Genomic DNA, 20,212 nt, shown 5'->3' on the forward strand with positions numbered 1-20,212 from the left:
AGATGTGTTTTTGGTCAGGGGCCCATCTGAGGGTTCTTTAAGAGATAACTCATAGTTGTGTTGATTTTCTCTTTCTTAGGATGACTTTATTTCTTACCTTTGCTTTTCCTCTGCTCCAGGGGCAGCACCCAGCCCGGGGAACGAGCAGCACTCGTCAGCCTCCATCTTCGAGCACGTGGACAGGCTCTCCCGCTCCTCGGATGCCAGTCGGCGGGTCCCCAGTAAGATCCAGCTGATCGCCATGCAGCCCATCCCAGCTCCTCCGGTTCCGCACTCCATACTGGCTGACCGAGTGGCAGAAACCAACAAAATTAACAAAGAGGTATTTGATTTTATGAAAAAGTACATTAATTAAAAAAAAACCCATTAGATTCTGATTTGGTCAGTGCTTAAAAATGAATGAAAGTTACAGTGTCAAAAACATGAGCTAAAGATATGAGCTGCTTGCAAGTGTTCTTAATTTTAAATCTGGTACTCAGTGTTTTTAGATCAGATACTCTTCAAGGATGCTAGTACGTGCACTGGCAGATGTGTAGATTAAAGACTAGGGCCAGCTATCCTTAGAATGTCTGCCTTAGCCCATGGCTGGGGTTTGGGGGCTTGGATTTTGGAAAGATTCCCACCATTCCCAGAATGGAGTGACTTACTGTGCCTAAACTGTTTGTACAAGCAACACGGTTTATGCTGAACAACTGTTTCTTCTGGGCGTTTGGGATTTTGGTACATGCTAGGCAGAGGGCGCCTATGTAACCAGCCTCCAATAAAAATCCTGGGCACTGAGTCGCTAATGAACTTCCCTGGTAGACATTTCACATGTGTTGTCACAACTCACTGGAGGAATTCACATCCTGTGTGGCTTTTCTGGGAAAAGACTCTTGGAAGCTTGTGCCTGGTTTCCTTCAGACCTCACCCTAAGTGCCATTCCTCTATGCTGATTTCGCTTTGTATCCTTTGCTGTAATAAATTAGACTAAATGCTGAGTCCTGAGCGTTCTCCTACAGAATCATAGAATGTAGGGTGATCTTGGGACCACAGTAGACTCTGTGATCCCTGATAGATCTGCTCTGGCCCCAAACAGCTAGATAAGTCTTGGGAAAACACTGTATTTTCAGTGACTCCTGGTACAGTGAGTTAGATCTGCTTTCCTCCTAAGATTTTGGGAACCAGAAGGTCAGGTCAGGTTGCTGTTAACTTGAACTTGAGGAATTTGACCTGGGCTGGACCATGAGTGGAGTGAATGCTGTTTAGGGTTGCACACATGGTAGCATCATGACTGTCAGCTTCTTGTCTCTTAGAAACATCTGCTTCTGTTGTGAGTTCTGCCAGGTGAAGTAATAATTGATACAGTAGAATCCTTAAAGTGGATCATATTACAGAAGTCTTAAGAGTTTTTACACTTTCTCCTCGCCACACCTCATTGGCTCCTTGCCAAGGACATGACCACAAGAATGTGCATCATGGGTTCAAGGTGACATGTGCTGTCACTTCTCACTGACGCTCAGGAGCCCTGGCCCTGCATGACCCCTGTCCTAGCCTAGACGTGTCTCCATCAGTCCTGTGTTGTGTGTGCCTCACACCGGCCGTGAGTAAGCTCCCTGGAGTGGCTTCTCTGTGTGGCTGAAAAAAGAAGAGAATGATCTCACCAGGCCTCACAACTGGATAGCATTCATCTCCACTTTTTTCTTTTACTATCTTTTTAAAATGTATTTGATGCATACATACGGTATCGGAAACACGTGTATTGATTATAAAGCATAAAATGAAAACCCAGCTTAGGAACAAGAGCATTATCAGTGTTGGCACACCTGCCTATATGCTCCGTACCCCTCAGTGGAGTTGTTTTCGCAGTGGGAGGCTCTGGTGCAGATTGCTAGCATATCTGGGTCCCCCTGTGAGTACCTCGTATATTATATTTTAAAGAACAGTTAGATCCTGATAGAGTAAGAGGGGCTTCCTGAATTCTCCTGCTGGGAAGTTGTCAAGAATCTCATCCACCTGACCTTCTTTCTCAGACAATCTCAGGGAGTATGTGACTTTTGGTCCACTGTGGCGTGGTCAGGAACATTCCATCTTATCTTGGACAACGGCCCTGCTCTCTCCTCCCAGTCAGATTCCCAGCTTGGTTTCCCTTTTTCCCCCTCTGTCTCCTTCCATCTGGCTTACTGTTAAGTCCTCTGAAGCAGGGCTAACGGCTTAGAAAACAAGGGGACACACCTTGATGAAGGCAAGCACTCCTGGTCTGCTCTCCCTGACAGCCCAGCAGACTTGCCGCTCCTGGAACTGTGGCCTCGTCCCCCAGACCTGCATCTGCACGCGTGCTTCTGGCCCTCAGCACCTCGGTGCCTGCCCTGCACACCCTCTGCCCACTTCCGTCCCTCCCCAGCTTCAGAACCAGCCAGCTCTTGGAGACCTAGTTCAGGCCCCATGTAGCCAGTGAGGATGTGTTTCCATCCGTGTGGGTTTTCCTCTTTGAGGAGAGGGGTCTCCTGTCAGGGGCTTGTTTTGGTAACATTAAACATCATTAGTAAGTGGGTATTTTATTGTGTAATGCAAATATCTTCTTTCACTCTGAATTTAAAAATCTGAGGTAGTTATATCATCGGGTATGGAAGATATTTACTCTTTTCTCAGGGAGTATGACATCTAGTTGTCACTGTCCCTCTGTAAAGTTGCCACTGGCCTATTTCCTGGCTTTGAGTTCTTTTGCCCTGTTTGGGGGCTGATACCACGGTTGCCCCCTCACACCCACCACGTGGAGTGTGGAGATACAACTCGGGACAATGATAGGTTCCCCGTGCCTGCCTGGGTGTGCCTGTCCCTGTCACCCCTTCAGGGCCTCGTGGGAGCCTAGGACAGCCGTCCAACAGGGAGGAGATTCGCAGGAAGGCCTCCAAATTGCTTTCTGCGCGTGGGTCCCAGAAACAGTCAGAACATTTCGTCTGTCTCGTTTCCCAGATCCAGACGGCGCTGCGACATAAGTCGGAGATCGAGCACCATCGGAACAAGATCCGGCTCCGCGCCAAGCGCCGCGGGCACTACGAGTTCCCAGTGTTGGACGAGCTGTCGTCGGGCGACACGCGGGAGCGGCACCGCGTGTACCGCAGGGCGCAGATGCAGATTGACAAGATCCTGGACCCCACAGCCAGCGTGCCCTCTGTGTTCATAGAGCCGAGGAAGAGGTGGGGCCCGAGCCGGGCCAACGGCCCCTGTTGCGGGGTACAAGGGCCCGGCCATTTTGGGGGGGTGGGGTGAAGTCTCTGGAAACACCTCCGGGCTGTGTAGGCTGCTGGGAGGCCGAGATCCTGCCTCCTGGTCACCTGCGGTGAAGGCTGCCTTCATCCCCCACCCCACCCTTTGCCCTGGAGCAGTTCCCTGCATTTCCCTCCCTTGGAATTCAGCCATCTGAAAAGGGGGCCCCTTCCTTCTTACAGGCTGTTCCCTCGCTCCCTCTCCCTGCCTCTCCTTTGCTCTCACCCCTAGCAGTTCCACCTCCTGTACTTGGTCACCAGGCCCCCTAGGCGAGTCTCCTGTTTCTTTTCCCACAGCCACCCTCAGAGTCTTAGTCTCTTGGTCTTCCAGACCCCTGTCCCCAATGCCCCCATTTTCTGTAAGATCAGCTCTCATTTATGCCTTGCTCTGCTCACACCTTGCTGGCTTGGGCTGCCTGCAAGGTAGACCTGTACTCCTGTACTCGGCAGGGCCCTGCCTCTCCACCCAGCTGGTTCCCACCGCCCAGCAGCACAGAGGAACTGCCGCCCCACTAGGCGGTGTCCTCATTGCCCCCCAAATATTCACTTGCATTCCCATTTCTGGCCCTCCACATGGTCCTCCCTGCACCACACACTCCCCACTTCCTTTCCCATCTATAGATCCTACTCCTCCTTCAAGACCTACATCAGGTCCCAGGTAGCCAGTGACGATATTATTCTCTGTTGTTCCATGTGTTTAGTATAGTCTGCTCAGGTGACTGTGAGCTTTCTTAGAGCAGAGACTGTGTCTTACACATTGCTTACGTCCTGTGGGGTGTTTAATACAGTGGCCAGCAGGTCCTAGGTGCTCAGAAAATACTTAGCGTTTCGTTTATGAGCCCCTGGCAGAGAGATTATTTCCTATGAAGATAACCTGTTTTTCTCCTGGCAGCTCCAGGATAAAACGTTCTCCTAAGCCGCGTCGGAAACATCAGGTCAACGGCTGCCCCGGAGATGCTGAGAAGGACAGACTTATCACCACAGACAGCGATGGCACTTACAAACGGCCCCCTGGTGTCCACAACTCTGCCTATATTGGTTGCCCGGTGCGTAATGCTGACCCTTGCTTCTGGTCGCTCTCAGGGGAGGAGAACGAGCACTGGTGGCTGCTACCCCGTGTGACGTTGATACCTAGGGTGATGCTCCAGGACCAGCTGGGTCGTGAGATGTGGGGTGGGGGAGGGGTGGGCTGTTCCTCTGAAGAGAGACTTGAGTCATAGAAACCAGGGGGTTGCTGGGGGGGCCCTCTGGAAATACACTCAGTGTTTTTACTTCTTATATGCAAGCCTTGTCCTCTCAGGCTTCAGAATGGCAACTTCTTGAGGTTAATTGGAAAACAGAGAGAAACGTCCAGAAAGTTTCTTTTTTCTTCCCTTAGAGGGTTATCTAGGTTTCATGGTGGTAGGAGGAATATTTATGGTTTTGTCCCCTCTTCTGCTTTTGGAGCGCTAAGAAGGTATTATATTTTATATAATACCTTATATTATATAAAAAATATATATATTTTCTAGTTTCAGTGGAAGAAAGAGCTTAATGGAAATTAAGAAATAGGGAATTAAACAGTTTTTTCTGAAAGGAAGGGGGCACAGAATTTCTTGAAGTGTTAAAGCAGGCATTGACAGCGTTAAGACATGCATATACCCCACTGAGCAGGGAAGAAAGGACCAGCCTCCCCAGGACGGAGCAGGAGCCCCACATGCTCAGTGGGTCCGGCAGCACTGGGACACACAGCGGATGTCTGTAGCCCTGTGCCAGGGTGCAGCCCTTTCTCACTGTGCAAGGCCCCTTCCTCCTTCTGGAGGCAAACTCGCAGAGCCGTCCTTGTTAGAAATTAGCAAAAAACACATCCTTGGAGAAGGAGTTTGTAATGTACCTGAACACTTCAGATGGAGCATATGTAACCAGCAAGTTCTTATTTGAGTTTTATATTCTCTCAAATTACACAAGTAACTAACATTGAGAGACACTAAGCAGAATCACACACATGTGCCAAACACCGTACCGACACTGGGGCAAAATATAATTGTTATGATTTTCTGAAAGAGCCAGGCTTTTCGTTTGAAACTTGCTGTGTTTCTGGTGTCCCGAGACTGACTGTCGCTTCATAACTGGCTCAGGAGGATCGGTGTGATTCCTGAGGGTTGGAAGGTCTGCACATAAGCCCTTTGCTCCCCAGCAGAATCAATGAGTCCTTTCTGAAGGCTGTGAATGAATTCCTCAGGTAGGGGAAGCTTGGGCCGCTCTCACAGTAGATGGCGCTCCTGAGCTGCTGCTGTGTTTTCATACAGGTGTTTGTCTTCACTTGGGGAGGGCTGTCCCCTTGGCTCCCCAGGCTGGTCCCCTGGAGCTTTTGTTTTTGTCTCACCCAGGATCTCAGAGGTCCTGTGGTGTGAAACCAATGAGCAGAAGAAGAAGGAGGAGCATTTCTTCTTCCCCCTTCCCTCCCAGAGCCCCAGGGCTGCTTCTCTGAGAGGAACCTACAGAACTACCTACTGTAGTCCCGCCCTTGTTTTTTTCAGTAGCGCTGAGTTCCATCACCCAATGCCATTGAGTTTTGTGTGGGAATAACCTGTTCTCCCCTTGCTCTCTCGATGACCCTAAGTCAGGCCTCTTTCATGGTGGCCCAGACTGTCCTTTTTCTCCTTGCTTTCTTTCTTAGCAGAAAGCACAGAAGTTCCTCCCTCAGCTGGTGGGAAGAAGCCCTTCCCTGGAGAGCGTCACCTCAATCAGCTGCTTCATCCCAAGTGGCTCCATTTTTCAGAGATTCCCTAAAAAGAAATTCTTCCTCAGATGGACTTTTTACTTTCTCTCCCTAAAAATTCTGAAACATATACATGCTTATATTGTATGATTTTTAATTTTTATTTTATATGTGAGTATAGTTGATTTACAATATTGTGTTAATTTCAGGTGTACAGCAAAGTGATTTAGTTACACATATGCATATATCCTTTTTCAGATTTTTTTCCCCATCTAAGTTATTACTGAAGATTGAGTAGAGTTCCCTGTGCTATACAGGAGGTCCTTGTTGTATCTGTTAATCCCACCCTCCTAATTTATCCCTGCCCCCACCTTTCCTCTTTGGTAACCATGAATTTGTTTTCTAAGTCTGTGAATCTGCTGAAACATATGCTTTCAAAGATAACGCCTTTTTGGAAACTCACCTTTTCTTAGGTAGTATTTCATCTTGAAGGTTATACTAGACATACATGTTTTTGAACTGTCTTGAATTTTATGCTTTCCCCTCCAAGTATCTTTTCCTTGAGAGCTCTCTTTTCCTGCAGTGAAAGAAATATTCCTGGATTTCTTGTAACTAGGCCTACCATTATAATTCAGGCCTCAGCAAACATTGACCCTCAGGCCAAATCCAGCCTGCTGCCTGCCTTGGAGCACAGCCACACCCATCATTTTTGTATTATCTATGGATGCTTTTGCTACAGTGGCAGAGTTGAGTAGCTATATGGCTCACAAAGCCTAAAATATTTACTCTCTGGCCTTTTACAGAAGTTTGTCAACCCCAATATAATTTATTATCCAAGTCAGGCACTTGTGAGGGTGAAAGGAAATGCTCTTAATTATCCTGGGGCAACAAGCATGAATGGAGATTGTCCTGGGCCAACCGTGGTGCACGATCACTCTCTTATAATACCGATGGTTGCAAAGAGGCACCAGAATACATCATCTTTGAGGACTAAAGGTAAAAAAGTTCTCATGTATTTCTGAGGAGTGATAGGTGAATATGTATCTGCAAAGGAAACAAGTTGAACATCAAAGTCATCAAACTTGAATTCAAGAGAATGGAATTCAAATTCCAACTCAGGGATCCTGGGTGAGTGTCAGCTTCCAAAGATCACAGTTTTTCATTTCTTATTAAGTACCATCTACTTGTGAAACACTGTGCTGGATGTTGGGACATAGGAAAATGGATAAGACCTCTTTTGGACTGCAAGTTGCTGATGGTATAGTCTGTGAAGTGTGGAGGCAGCAAGAAGACCAGAGAACAGGAACCTCTGACGTTATGGCTCTGTAGTTCTGTGCCTTCTTGGCAGGACTCATGGGACCAATGAGACTGCAAGGGAACCTAATTTCACACCTTCACGACATGTCTCTCTTGCTGTGAAAGTTAAACTTTCTTTAAAGTTATGACTGTTGAGGGTGAGATTGGCAGTGGCTATTGCTCTTAGGGACTCCCTACAGTGTATGTAGGTTTTGTCCCCACCTTGGAATCTCGGTTTGGGCCATGGCCACACCGTTCGTTTCCTTGCGGTGCAGTTACCCACGCAGCTACTGGAACAACCACCAGGAACATCCCTTCTGGCTTTGGAGAGACCCTCTTACTTACCAGTAGGATGTATTTACAGACATGAACGGGAGAAGGGCGTGAGTGTGGACCTTTTTTGCACCTTATAAGGAAAGGAACACAGAGTCTTTCCAATGCTATGTCGTAAACTGAAGACCTTTGGGGCCCCAAATCCTTACCTTGATGACGAAGTCATTTAGTGGAATTTTACTGGTATATTGTAGTTTTGGAGAAAGAGCCTTATAGGACCAAGTGTGTTTTGTACCTTGGAGTGAGACCACCCACTCACTGTTGTGAAGGGCAGAGCCTGTCTCAGGGGGGCAGTCTCGGCCTAACAGCACTTGTTTTTGTGAGGGTTGAGGGCCCAGTGATGCCAGAGCTTCCAAATCTGCCAAGAGAATACAGAAATCTGAGTCTTAGTAGGAAATTTTCAGATTTTAAAAATATTGGCTATTTTTTTAAGCAAAACAGGTCTGTCAGCTGTTGGTGGGTTTGCCAGTTGGTAGTCTGGTTTTCTCTCTGTTTGGAGTTAAGCAGCTGCTGCGCTTAAGTGTTTGATGCTGGAGTGAATAATAACTGATTATCACTGGACGGACCATAGTCATTTGGAAACATTTTAGACAGTTGGCTAAGAGTTAGGGATGTGACTCTGGACTAGAGGTTTTCTTTGTAAGAGACTCACTGATCCAAACAGATATGGGAATGCCTTCCTTTGGCTCTCGTGTAGGGTGATCCGACGAGCAGAGCTAAACTGTGGACCAGTAGGGCAAGCAAGCATTCCAGGAAAAGGCACCCACCTTTCTTCACAGAGGGCACGGGGTCACCAGCCCCTCGAGCAGAACCTCTTCTCTTTTCAGTGTGTTGGTTGTAGTCATTGTGATGTTTGGGCTTCTGGGGCCACTGAGACCAGAAAGGCCTCTTCTTCCATTGGTTCCTTGTTTTGTCTCTTACAGTTTACTGTGTGTGTGTTATGAAAGCGTTTGGCTCAGAAGGTAGTATCAAGAAATACGATTTTTAAAAATCTTGATTGTTACCTGTGCCCCTGCCTCTTAGACAGTGAGTATAGAATATAATTTAAACTTTTCGTGTTGACTCACGTTATCCAGGGATACCTCCATTTTAAAGAAGTAGTTTCTGAACAAATAATTGATACTATTTACTGTTTGTGAAGAGTTGTCATAGGTATTAAAATGGTTTATACACACGTAGTTATAATATGGCAGTGACTTTGAACTCTTTTGGGGGTATATAGGGCTATTCTTTCTATTGTTAATAGTCAGTAGGTTGCTTTAGTTTTGAATTTCTGTATCTAGAGAAAGTCAACTAGGTATTTTAGTATATAGACTCTGACACATCATTTTTGGGTACTAGAGGCTTTCAGGAAAAAATGTATACTTCCAGGTACTGAGATAAATTTCAGGGAGTTGATTGAGTTTTGTCAGACAAATAACTGTTGAATATTTTTACTTTTTTCTTTTTTCTCATTCAAACTTTTTGCCCCATGAAAGGTAACGCACCTTCAGTTGCAACTGAAAAATTCTTATGGTAAACCCATTCCTCAATGTCAGTGAAAATTGTTAAATTCCCTTTTGGTCCTAGAGTTTTGTTTTTGGTCTCCACAGAAGCTCATGTCTGATTCTTCACTTTGCTGTTTCCCCTGCTATAGTCTGACCCTGACCTCCCGGCAGATGTGCAGACGCCTTCTTCGGCTGAGCTGGGGAGGTATCCAGGCCTGCCCTTCCCGGCCCCCCAGTACATCCCGCCCCAGCCATCCATTGAGGAGGCACGCCAGACCATGCACTCCCTCCTGGATGATGCGTTTGCCCTCGTGGCCCCCAGCAGCCAGCCTCCCAACGCTGCGGCCGCAGGCCCTGGAGTCCCAGCAGGCCTGCCTGTTAACAGCACCCCTTCCCGGGAAGAGAGACGAGCCACACAGTGGGGGTCCTTCTACAGCCCAGCTCAGACGGCCAACAACCCATGCAGTGTAAGTGTGGACCTTTAGAATCTCTCATAGGCAAGATGTTGGAGCTTTGTCACCTGACTGCCTCATTTTCAGGATCCCTGCAATACTCTGGTTGGATTTGATTGGACTTAAATCTTGAATGATGTCATAGTTTTTATTATCTTGTAAGTTAGTTATCATTGTTGAAAGCATTCTTTCATGCAACTCAGATGTTTTATGGAGATACCTTCCTGAGTTCCCTTCATTGCCATGAAGTATGGGTGGAGTAATGGTGAAAATATGTTCTCATTGATCTCCATAAGAGGTACAGTTAAGAACGTACTAGACTCATTAAGCTTCTTCGTGTAGGCCACCTGGGACTGAAGAGGTGGGGTGAGGCTCTGGGAGTGTAGGCAGCTAGTCCTCAAGTAGCCAAGCACAATCATTTTCAAATACCAGGTTTCCATCTTGGCAGTTGACATTTCAGTGTTTCATCTGTCTTTGTGATCCTTTATTTTTTTCCAATTCAGTCAGACCTTTCAAGTATACCTTCTGAAGTCATGGAGAAGAAGTAAAATTCAAGGATGTGACATTGTTTTGCCAAAAGCCTTACTTTAGGTTTCAAGGTTTGTAGGATTTGCTGGCAAAATAACCACTCTACATTCAGTTAAACAAGAGTTTAGAGAGGATTTATTAAATTAACAAAGATCACAGTATACTAATTAAGAGAATAATTAGCTAAGAAAGAATAGTAAAGACAAAGGTTCATACATCACTGAATTGGGGAAGCACCTACATCCAGATCCAAGTAGCAGCAATCTGGAGTCCCAGTGTTACAGCATAACAACAAGCAAGATAAAAAGAAATAAAAGTAGATACATCACCAAATTGGGGAAACACCTACATCCAGATCCAAGCAGCACTGGGAAGTCCCTGAAATAGCAGTCTGGAGTCCCAATTGGGAAGGGTCCTGGGCAATGCATCTACCCCATGGGTGAGGCTTCAGATTGGAGTTCTGGGGGCTCCTGCTTATAATTCCAGGCCTCAAACTGATACCATCAATTTGTAAAAAATGCAGCTCTGGATTTACTTTAACAATGTTGTCGATTTCATCATGTGAGTCACAAGATTCTCCAGACCCCGGGGGACTGGCCAGGTCCCCAGGGCGCAAGAAATTCCAAGACCCACTCCATTTCTTATCATGGTGCCCTTTGACTTGCTAGCAGCAATTGTTAGGTGTGTCAGCAAGCACACAGTCCAGGCAAGGACGCGGGTTGGTCAGAGGCCTGTTTCTGTCTCTGAGGTCTGAATAATACTATATTACTAACTTCTGCAACAGATATTAAATACTATTTTTTGCTAATTTCAGATTAGATGATCAGACTGAAACATTTGACTGGAAAGACGTTAATAGGTTACAGTTTAAATGTCTTCTTCAAGAAGTGTTTATACACGGTTCCTCTAATTTTGTTAACCATATTAAGGTTAAATTGGGTGATAATAAACATATGTTAAAAGAATTTTCATCTCTGAAATTGGTTTGAATTTTGAAAATATGCTCTTAGTAATAAATTGTTTCCTTCAAGGCATGGTGGGCCTGAGGTATAGATAACGGCTACCATACAGGGGAAAAATACTATTCTATCTAGTCATTGTTGTTTTAAATATTAAAATATAGATTGTTTTCAACAATAAATATTAAACTACTTCATAATTACAGTTGGTATATAATTATAACTGGTGGTTTATAACCTAAGGAAATGGATGATACAGAACAAAACTCGGTGATAAAATGAATTTGACTGTAGCTGCTGTCTGTTCACTTTAAGCTTCTCTCATTTATTTATTCATTCAAATATATTTATGGAGCACCTGCCATGTTTTGGGTGCTCTGCTAGGTGTTGGTGATACAGAGGTACACGATGCACAACTCCAGCTCTTACATCCTAGTGGGGATTGCGGACAAGTGAAGCAGTAACTCAGTACAGTGCATTGTGGCCGGTATCATGGCAGGAGGAAGGTATGTGGGGGGGAACACTTGACTGAAAGTGCTTGGGAAGGATTTTTCTAGACAAAATGACATCTAAGTGAAAGTCTGAGGGTAATTAGTGCTTATCAATTAAAGAAGAATAGTTCAGGTAGTGGAGAAGCTAGCAGAGACACAGAAATGAAAGTGATACAAACTCCCTCTTCTGGGCAAGACAGAGGGAAGGATCAGGATTTACCTTCTCTCCAGAAACAACTAAAATAACTGAACAAAATATTTGGGTTTTCACAACGTTGGACATTAGGCAGCAAAGAAGAGGGATCATTGAAAGATGAGTAGAACCCTACAATCACCCCAACTTACTGACTTGAGAGAGTTTCTAGCTATGGTGCAGGGAGGAAGGCCCCAGGCAGAGCTCAGTGGTCTCCTTGAGTTGAGAAAACAGAGTTGAGAATCTGGGGAGGAAAAGGCAGCTAGAGTTCACAATAGTGCAGGAAAGCAGAGAGATGTACAAAGAGATAATTGCACAGATCTGCATAGAATCTTCATTTGAGTACTGATCAGTTTTAAGTACAGAACTACCAAAAGATTAGAGGGAACAATCCTCAGAGCTCAACGTGAGCATGGGAATATGTTCCTGCTGTGAACTGAATTGTGTTCCCCCAAAATTTGTATGTTGAAGCCTAAACCTCCATGCAAATGTATTGGAGATAGAGTCTTGAAGGAGAAAATTAAGGTTAAATGAGATCATAAGGTTGGAACCCTAATCTGATAGAAATGATGCCCTTATACGAAGAGGAAGAGACAGCAGAGCTCTCTCTCCACCACATGAGGACACAGCAAGAAGGCAGCTGTCCACAAACCAGGATGAGAACTCTCACAAAAAACTGAATCCTACTGGAAACTTGGCTGTGGATTTTCCAGCCTCCAGAACTGTGAAAAAATAATTTTCTGTTGTTTAAACCACCCAATCTGTGTTACTTTGTTATAGCAGCCTGAGATGACTAATACAGTTTCTTTTGTACCGGTGTGGAAGACCTCATAATTCATGGAGCATTGGTTAGAGTACTCAGAAGAGTTTTGCCTTAGGAGTGGGACAGAATAGCTCCAGGTTAAAGCTGCTCTCATTCTTCATAACACAGAAAAAAGTAAGACCTGAACCTGAACAAAGCTTAAGAATATTCATATAGAAAACCAAAAATATACAGCATCAAACAAGGTGAACTTAATAACGTCTGGCATCCAATCCAAACTAACCAGACAAGCAGAGAAGCAAGAAAATGGCATAGATGATGGCATTAGTAGACAAAGAATTATTTAAATTATTGTTTAAATTTAATTTAAATATTTTAAAATTTAAATTAAAATTTTAAATTTAATTTAAATATTATATTTATTTAACTAATTAAATGAATTATTATAATGGAGTTCTGTATGTTGAAGGAGCTAGAGAAAAGATTGAACATATTAATTAGAAGCATTGGCAATATTAAAGGTTACAAATCATGGGGCTTCCCTGGTGGCGCAGTGGTTAAGAATCTGCCTGCCAATTCAGGAGACATGCGTTTGAGCCCTGGTCTAGAAAGATCCCACATGCCTTGGAGCAACTAAGCCTATGCACCACAACCACTGAGCCTGTACTCTAGAGTCCATGAGTCACAACTACTGAGCCCATGCACTGCAGCTACTGAAGGCCATGTGCCTAGAGCCCGTGCTGCACAACAAGAGAAGTCACTTCAATGAGAAGCCTGCACACTGCAATGAATAGTAGCCCTCCGCTCTCCGCAACTACAGAAAGCCCGAGCACAGCAACGAAGACCCAGTGCAGCCAGTAAATAAAAAATAAATTTATTTAAAAAAATAAAGGATACAAATCATATTTTGAAATGAAAACTATAATGGCTGAGATTAAAAATATATACTGGATGGGATAAATCGCAGATTGGATATTGCAGAAGAAAAGATTAGTAAGCTTGAATGCATAGTAATAACTATCCAACATGAAACAGTAAATATTAGACTAAGAAATGAATAGCTCATTAGTGAACTGTGGGACAACTTTAAGTAGACTAATATACATGTAATTGGAGTTCTTGGAGGGGAGAGGGTGTCAAAAAAAAAAAGGAATAATTTTTTCTGAATTTGATTGAAACTGTAAATGCAAATCCACAAAATTTGATGAACCATATGCTCAAGAAACATGAAAAAAGCTATACCAAATATCATGATCAAATTGCTTAAAATAAGTGATTAAGATCTTTAAAGCATCCAGAGAAAAAGGACAGATAACATACAGTGGAACAAAAGTACCAATGACAGCAAAATTCTCATTGTCCAGAAGACAGTGGAACAATTATTTAAAGAACTGAAAGAAAAAACTGTCAACCTTGAATTCTATATCCAGTGAAAATCTCTTTTAAAAACTAAGGTGAAATAAAAACTTTTTCAGACATACAAAAGCTGAAAGAATGCATTACTAGCAGACCTGCTTTACAATAAATGTTACGGGAAGTCCTTCAGACAGAAGTAAAATGATACCAGATGAAGATATGGAGCTTCATAAATGAATGAAAAACACTAGAAATGTAAATATATGGTTAATTATAGGAAGCTTTTTTTCTTCATTATTTAAATCTTTTAAAAAGATAATTGACTGTTTAAAGCAAAGTAGTAACAAAGTATTGTGGGGTAGAAGTAAAGTGTATGAAAACTATAGCACTTAGACCAAATGGAGAGAAAGAGAAGGATACTGTTTTAATGTTCTTATACCATCAAAGTGGAATAATAGCACTTAAAGGTAGACTGTGATAAGTGAAAAATATATAACATATACCCTAAAGCAACCACTAAAAAAAATAAATGGAACTAATAAGCCAACAAAGGAGTGAAAATGAAATAATAAAGAAATAGTCCAAAAGAAGGTGGCAAAAGAGGAAAAGGGGAACAAAGAACAGGTGGGACAAATAGAAAACAGATACTAAGATGGTAGATTTAAATCCAGCCCTACCAATAATTATATTAAATGTGAATGGTTTAATATCCCTATTAAAGGGCAGAGATTGTCAGATTGAATAAAAAGTAAGATCCAGTTATCCACTGCTTACAAGACACCCATATTAAGTAGAAAGGCACACCTAGGTTAAAAGTATGAAGAAGGATATACCATTGCTAATTCTAATCACGAAACCTGGAGTGCTGTACTAATATTAGCCAAAATAGATCTCATAGTAAAGAATATTACCAAGGATAAAGACGATTATTCCATAATAATGAAATGGCCAATTCATCAAAAAGTTATAAAAATCTTAAATGCTTATGTGCCTGGTAACAGAGCTTCAAAATACATGAAGCAAAAATTGACAGAACTGCATGCATATATAAACAAATCTGCAGTTCTGGTTAGAGATTTCAACACTCCTTTTTTAGTAATTGATAGCAGGGGTGCAGTTGACTGTTGAAATTAGTTCTGGGGGACTAATACTGAGTGGGAAGTAAAAGTGGTGAGATGTGGAGCAGGATGGGGAAAACAACAATTGGAGAGGTGGGGAGCCTAGGCCTCATTCTGAGGGTAGTGCCTGGATACTGAAGAGTTTTGAGCAGGCTAGAGACATCATTAGGTGTGCCTTTTGAAAGGATTGCTTTCATTTTACAGTGGAGAGTGATTTGTCATCATACAAGACCAGAGGCAGAGAGACAGTTAAGAGGGTGTTGTAGTGGTCTTTGTGAGAGATGTTGGTGGTCTCAACTAAGGTAATGCAGTGGATGGATACGAGAAGAATCAACGTGGCTTCAGCGTGTTTGATTGCTGATGGCACTGACCAGTGTAGAAGGAGAGCTTGCTGATACGGAAAAGGTGATCCAGAGTACTGGTGGAGGAATTATCTTTAGAAATGAAGTGATATATTTCTTCCAATTTAATAGGAGGGAGAGAGGGAGAATTGGGTGCAAGTACAATCAGGTTTGTAGTTGGGTGGCAGTACATTGCAGGACCACCCATCTCATGGTTTTTATTCTCACAGTAGAGAAAGCAGAGTCATCTGTTGAGAATGAGACAAGTGTGGCAAGGCAAGAGGGTTGAGGGAGAGTAGAAACTTGAAATACTTATTGTGGAGAATGAGAGAAAACAGATTAGGGACAAGGGAGTAATTACTTAGCATTGAGACCACTGTTGAGACTGTGATCGGGAAATAATAGTGGCACAAATTAAAGTTCTTTAGTTTTGTTTATCAGCATTCAGAGATCCAGGTGAAGACAAGGAGAAAACAGGCAGTTGGATTGATCCGGGACTGGGGCTTTATCAGGAACATGTGGTGAGAGGACAACTGGGAAGAGATGTGCAGATCAGAGAGTGCAGTTGAAGTGATAATAGACCATACACTGAAAGGGAAAGTAGTGGTGGATTAAACATGCTGGAGTTTTGTAGATTCTTCCTTTCAAATCTACCCACTGCATTACACTGGTTGGAGCCTTCATCATCTCTCACCAAGATTTCTGAAAGATTTCCTAATGATCTCCCTGCCTCTGGTCTTGAAAGTAGGATGTCAGGGTGGTGGCTTCAGATTCAGTTCTTTCATTCACCTCAGGGAAACTTTCTTTTATTCCTGAAGTAATTTTCTTATTTTGTTCTATTTATTGGAGTTGAGGTACCAATTATTTTTATATTGGCTCAACTTTGTCTCTTTTCTGTATCTATCATTTTTCTCTATTTGCTTTAGCTACTTTATTCTTTTTTATCTGCCTCCAATTATGGTTATCCTGGGCCTTTTCTCTGTGGCATTGATTTGATTTTTTTAAATTAATTTATTAATTAATTTACTTTATTGGCTGTGTTGGGTCTTTTTTGCTGTGCGCGGGCTTTCTTTAGTTGTGATAAGTGGCGGGCTACTCCTCGTTGTGGTGTTCAGGCTCCTCATTGCTGTGGCGTCTCTTGTTGCGGAGCACGGGCTCTAGGTGCGTGGGCTTCAGTAGTTGTAGCACATGGGCTCAATAGTTGTGGCTCATGGGCTCTAAAACGCAGGCTCAATAGTTGTGGCGCACGGGCTTAGTTGCTCCGCGGCATGTGGGATCTTCCTAGAGCAGGGATCGAACCCATGTCCCCTGCATTGGCAGGTGAATTCTTAACCACTGCACCACCTAGGAAGCCCCATTGATTTGATTTTAAACCATATCTGTTCTTTCCCCACTCGTTGATTTCTTAAAGTCATACTGGCATTGTTTTGGTCCTCACATTATTTCCACAGTTCTGTGGTCTCCTGTTTTGTTGTTTTATTATCACATCTTTGAACTTAAAAGGAGGAATTGCTATTCTTATTAAGTTAGGGGCCACACTGTGCTGCCAGAATCTGTTTTTTCTGCCCTTGGCCACTGTTTTTCTCAGTTTATGGCATATTTTACCCTTTATTTACTTGTTTGGTTTCTGTCGATGAATTGGAGCAGTAATTTTTGGCAGATTTGTATTATTTTTATTATTTTCTCATTGTTATGTGTTGTAGATTAAGAATTCCATGATAGTGCCTTAGTCCTCCATTTTAACCAAGAACTAAGACCCACAGCAAGATCTTTATAAATACTGTTATTGAGTGGTTTTCTCATCATGAACTTTTGATGTTACCCTTAATATTTTGATCGGAGAGATAGCAATTTAATCTAGTGGAAAACCAGAATCATGAGTTGTATTTGGGCATGTCTAATGTAACTTCAACATGGTTATAAATTGGTTGTAAAGTTACTGTTTATAGCCAGGAGGAGTCTTATCACCCTTTATTTGCTGCTTCTGACTACAGTAAAAACCACAGGAATGTGGATTGCAAGTGCCTTCAGTTACCCCATGAACCTTTATTTACCATCTGATGACATTTTTATTCATTTTTTGCCAGGGTAAAGATGTTAGTTATGCATTGGTGAGTCAGGTCACTTGATAGGTGGTGTTTCTGCTTTCCTGAACAAAGTTAACCTCCTTGGAGTTGTCCTCTAAGTAAGTAGCAGGTGTGAATACCTGAGCTGAGACATTTTACGAGCAGACTTTACGAGCATTACCATCTGGTTGCTTTACCTCAGGCCCCTCCCAGACTCCACCCACCACTTGCCTTTCTTGCTCTGTTGGCTTGTTTTATACTGTATAGAAAGGATGCATTAAAATGGGATTTTTATTCACCTAGCTGATTGAAACCTTAAAATTTTTTGTCTTCCAGACTTTTTACAGGTGTGACCCACTTAAAGGAAATGCCTGCCATCTGTCTGCAATTTTTTTTAAAAACCTTTTCATTGGGGGCATGCAGTCTCTTGAAAAATAATATCCTTTTTCTGACTACAATAGAGTAGAACTGCCTAGCCCTACAATAATAAAACAGATAAAGAGTGGACAGCTATTTTGCATTGTTTTTCTTTTAGCTTATCCTTTGTTAGATCTTCAGAAATCCTGATAGGTAAACTGTTAAGCCTTGATCCTTTTTTTGGTTTTATTTTGTATATGACTATGTTAAAAAAAAATCCAAACTGTGCTGAAAGCACAGGGGCCACTGTGAATAATCTTTATCCAGTCTCAGATTTCTGTTTAATTATTTGGAAAAAGAATTGACGCTTCTTTTCTCCTATTCCTCATTTCTTCCATAATCCCCTTTGGCTTATTTTACCTCAGTTGAGGTACTCTACAGGGTTTTAATCTTTCTCCCTTTGCCAAGGGAAGGGAGCAGTGAGGGTCAGAGGTGAAGTAATATGAGCACAGTTTCATGTCTAATAATCCCTTCAGAACTCTGTGAGGTACAGAGATTGTTCTGTACTTCTTGGCCTAAGGAAATATACTAAGGGAAACGAAGTAGTGTAGTCAGTGTGTCTGACTCCAAAGCTGCTCCTTCCCCCCAAAGCTGCTCCTTCCCCCCTGACCCCGCAAAGTAGACGTTTATTCAAGAGGGAAAGTCTGGTTTTAGGAATCATGGGTGGTGCAGCTCAGTGGTTAAAAGCATGGTCTTTGGAGTCAGAAAGATAAATTAGAAGGAAATTGTTTAATTTCTTTGTGTGTTTGTTTCATCTGTAAACAGAGGTAGTGAGCACTTTTTTGTGTTGCTGTGGACCTGTTAGTTTTCATACAGTGCACAGCAAAATAATAATCCAGTAAATGGCAGCTTAAAAAAGTAGAGATCTATTATTAGAGCAGGTCCAGAAGCAAGGCTGACTTACTAACTTCACTTGGAGCCCCTGATCCTGGACAAACTGTTGCTTTAAACTGACTAGAGTTGCATAAATTGGAGTATTGGCTGGGCCTCCTTGGTACTAGAAAACTGTCAGAAACTGAAGGTGTTTACTTCATCTTTTAGGATCTGTCTAACTTATGGTTCTCTTCATATTCTTTCTCTTTTATTCATTCTGCAGCCTGGTACAGCGTTTGCATTGTTTAGTTTCCTGAGTGTACAGTATTTGAATTGCTGTTGGGCACCCATTAGATCTGGTGACCATGGTGGCCCACGTTGATAGAGTCATTTGTACTAAATGTGGCCACGAAGGCCCACCTTTGTAGCAGAAGATGCAGGTTTGTAGAGGATAAGCCTGCAGAGAGGGGCAGGTGCAGAAGCCCTGTCTGTTATTAATATTTTTATAAAAGAAAGAAAGCCCTAGAAACTAGTTGTGTGTTTATTAGCCCAGTTCCCCAAACTGAAACTTCTAGCATTACTTGATGGCAGACTGCCCTGATAGCATGCTCACTTTTTATGAGAAAATAATTCTCTTAGAAGTTGACCTTGCAAATCTAAATTTGTAAGTTTGCTGTTGTCACTTTATAATAAGTATTGAATGTTAATCTTCATCTTCTTTTGAATTTGTTCCAGAGATATGAAGATTATGGCATGACTCCCCCATCAGGCCCATTACCAAGGTAAGGTTTTTAGGAGAAAATGTATCAGGACTTTCTCACCTATGCTGTTTTTGCAAATTTGTTTCTTCTAGCTAATGAGTAGATGTGAAACTCTGAGTTGTGTGTTACCTTGATCTAACCAGAAGAAGAGGGAAAAAGTTGGAATTTAAGTCCTGCTTTCAGTAGTGACAGACTAGGTAATTTGTTGACAGTAACTGGAAGAGCTAGACAACATTTAAAAACAAAACCAAAAAACCAGGTAGCTAACAGGGCAGTGAAGCAGTATGGGACCAATATTCATCAAAGCCAGAGAGATGAGCCCTGCCTTTGGGAGCTCTTTCTCCTATAGGTATCTGCTGATTCCAGAGGAGGTGGCTGAGAAGCTGAGCAAAACTTTTGACAGACTCATGAGACCTGGAGTCTTGAAAATGCATCATATCAAAAGTTGTGTGGTACATCTAAAGCCATGTTAGTGGGGCACTTTGATGCCTTGAAAGATTCGAAACATACTTGAAAAGAAAAATGGCTAAAAATCAGTAATCTAAGTGTCCGTCTCAGTGTTAAAAAAAAAAAAAGATCCAATAAACCTAGGAAAGTAGAAAGAAGGAAATAATAAAAATAAGAATAGAAATTAATGAAGTAGAAAACAAATACCATACTAGAGAAGATCAACAAAGCTGAAAGTTAGTTCTGTGAAAAATTCCTAGAGAGAGAAAACCTGAATAGTCCTATAACTATTAAAGAGTTTAAAATCATTATTAAAATTCTTCCCACAAAGGAAACTTCAGGGCCAGGTGGCTTCAACAGTGAATTCGACCAAATGTTGAAGGAAGAAAAGATACCAATGGGATACAAACTCTTCTAAAGAACAGAAAAAAAAGAAAACACT

General features: G+C 42.5%; 1 protein-coding gene across 1 annotated transcript in view; it reads left to right on the plus strand.

Moving 5' to 3' along the window:
* Positions 1-20,212, plus strand: part of KIAA1549 (KIAA1549 ortholog) — a 127,383-nt gene that overhangs the window by 88,738 nt on the left and 18,433 nt on the right. Inside the window, exons 13-17 of the mRNA XM_057733258.1 lie at positions 120-322; positions 2,956-3,179; positions 4,141-4,294; positions 9,215-9,532; positions 19,298-19,344. Of these exons, the coding sequence (XP_057589241.1) occupies positions 120-322; positions 2,956-3,179; positions 4,141-4,294; positions 9,215-9,532; positions 19,298-19,344 (946 nt within the window). The remainder of the gene's footprint in view (positions 1-119; positions 323-2,955; positions 3,180-4,140; positions 4,295-9,214; positions 9,533-19,297; positions 19,345-20,212) is intronic.

The sequence above is a fragment of the Hippopotamus amphibius genome, chromosome 4 (assembly GCF_030028045.1).
Source record: "Hippopotamus amphibius kiboko isolate mHipAmp2 chromosome 4, mHipAmp2.hap2, whole genome shotgun sequence".
Taxonomy (NCBI): domain Eukaryota; kingdom Metazoa; phylum Chordata; class Mammalia; order Artiodactyla; family Hippopotamidae; genus Hippopotamus; species Hippopotamus amphibius.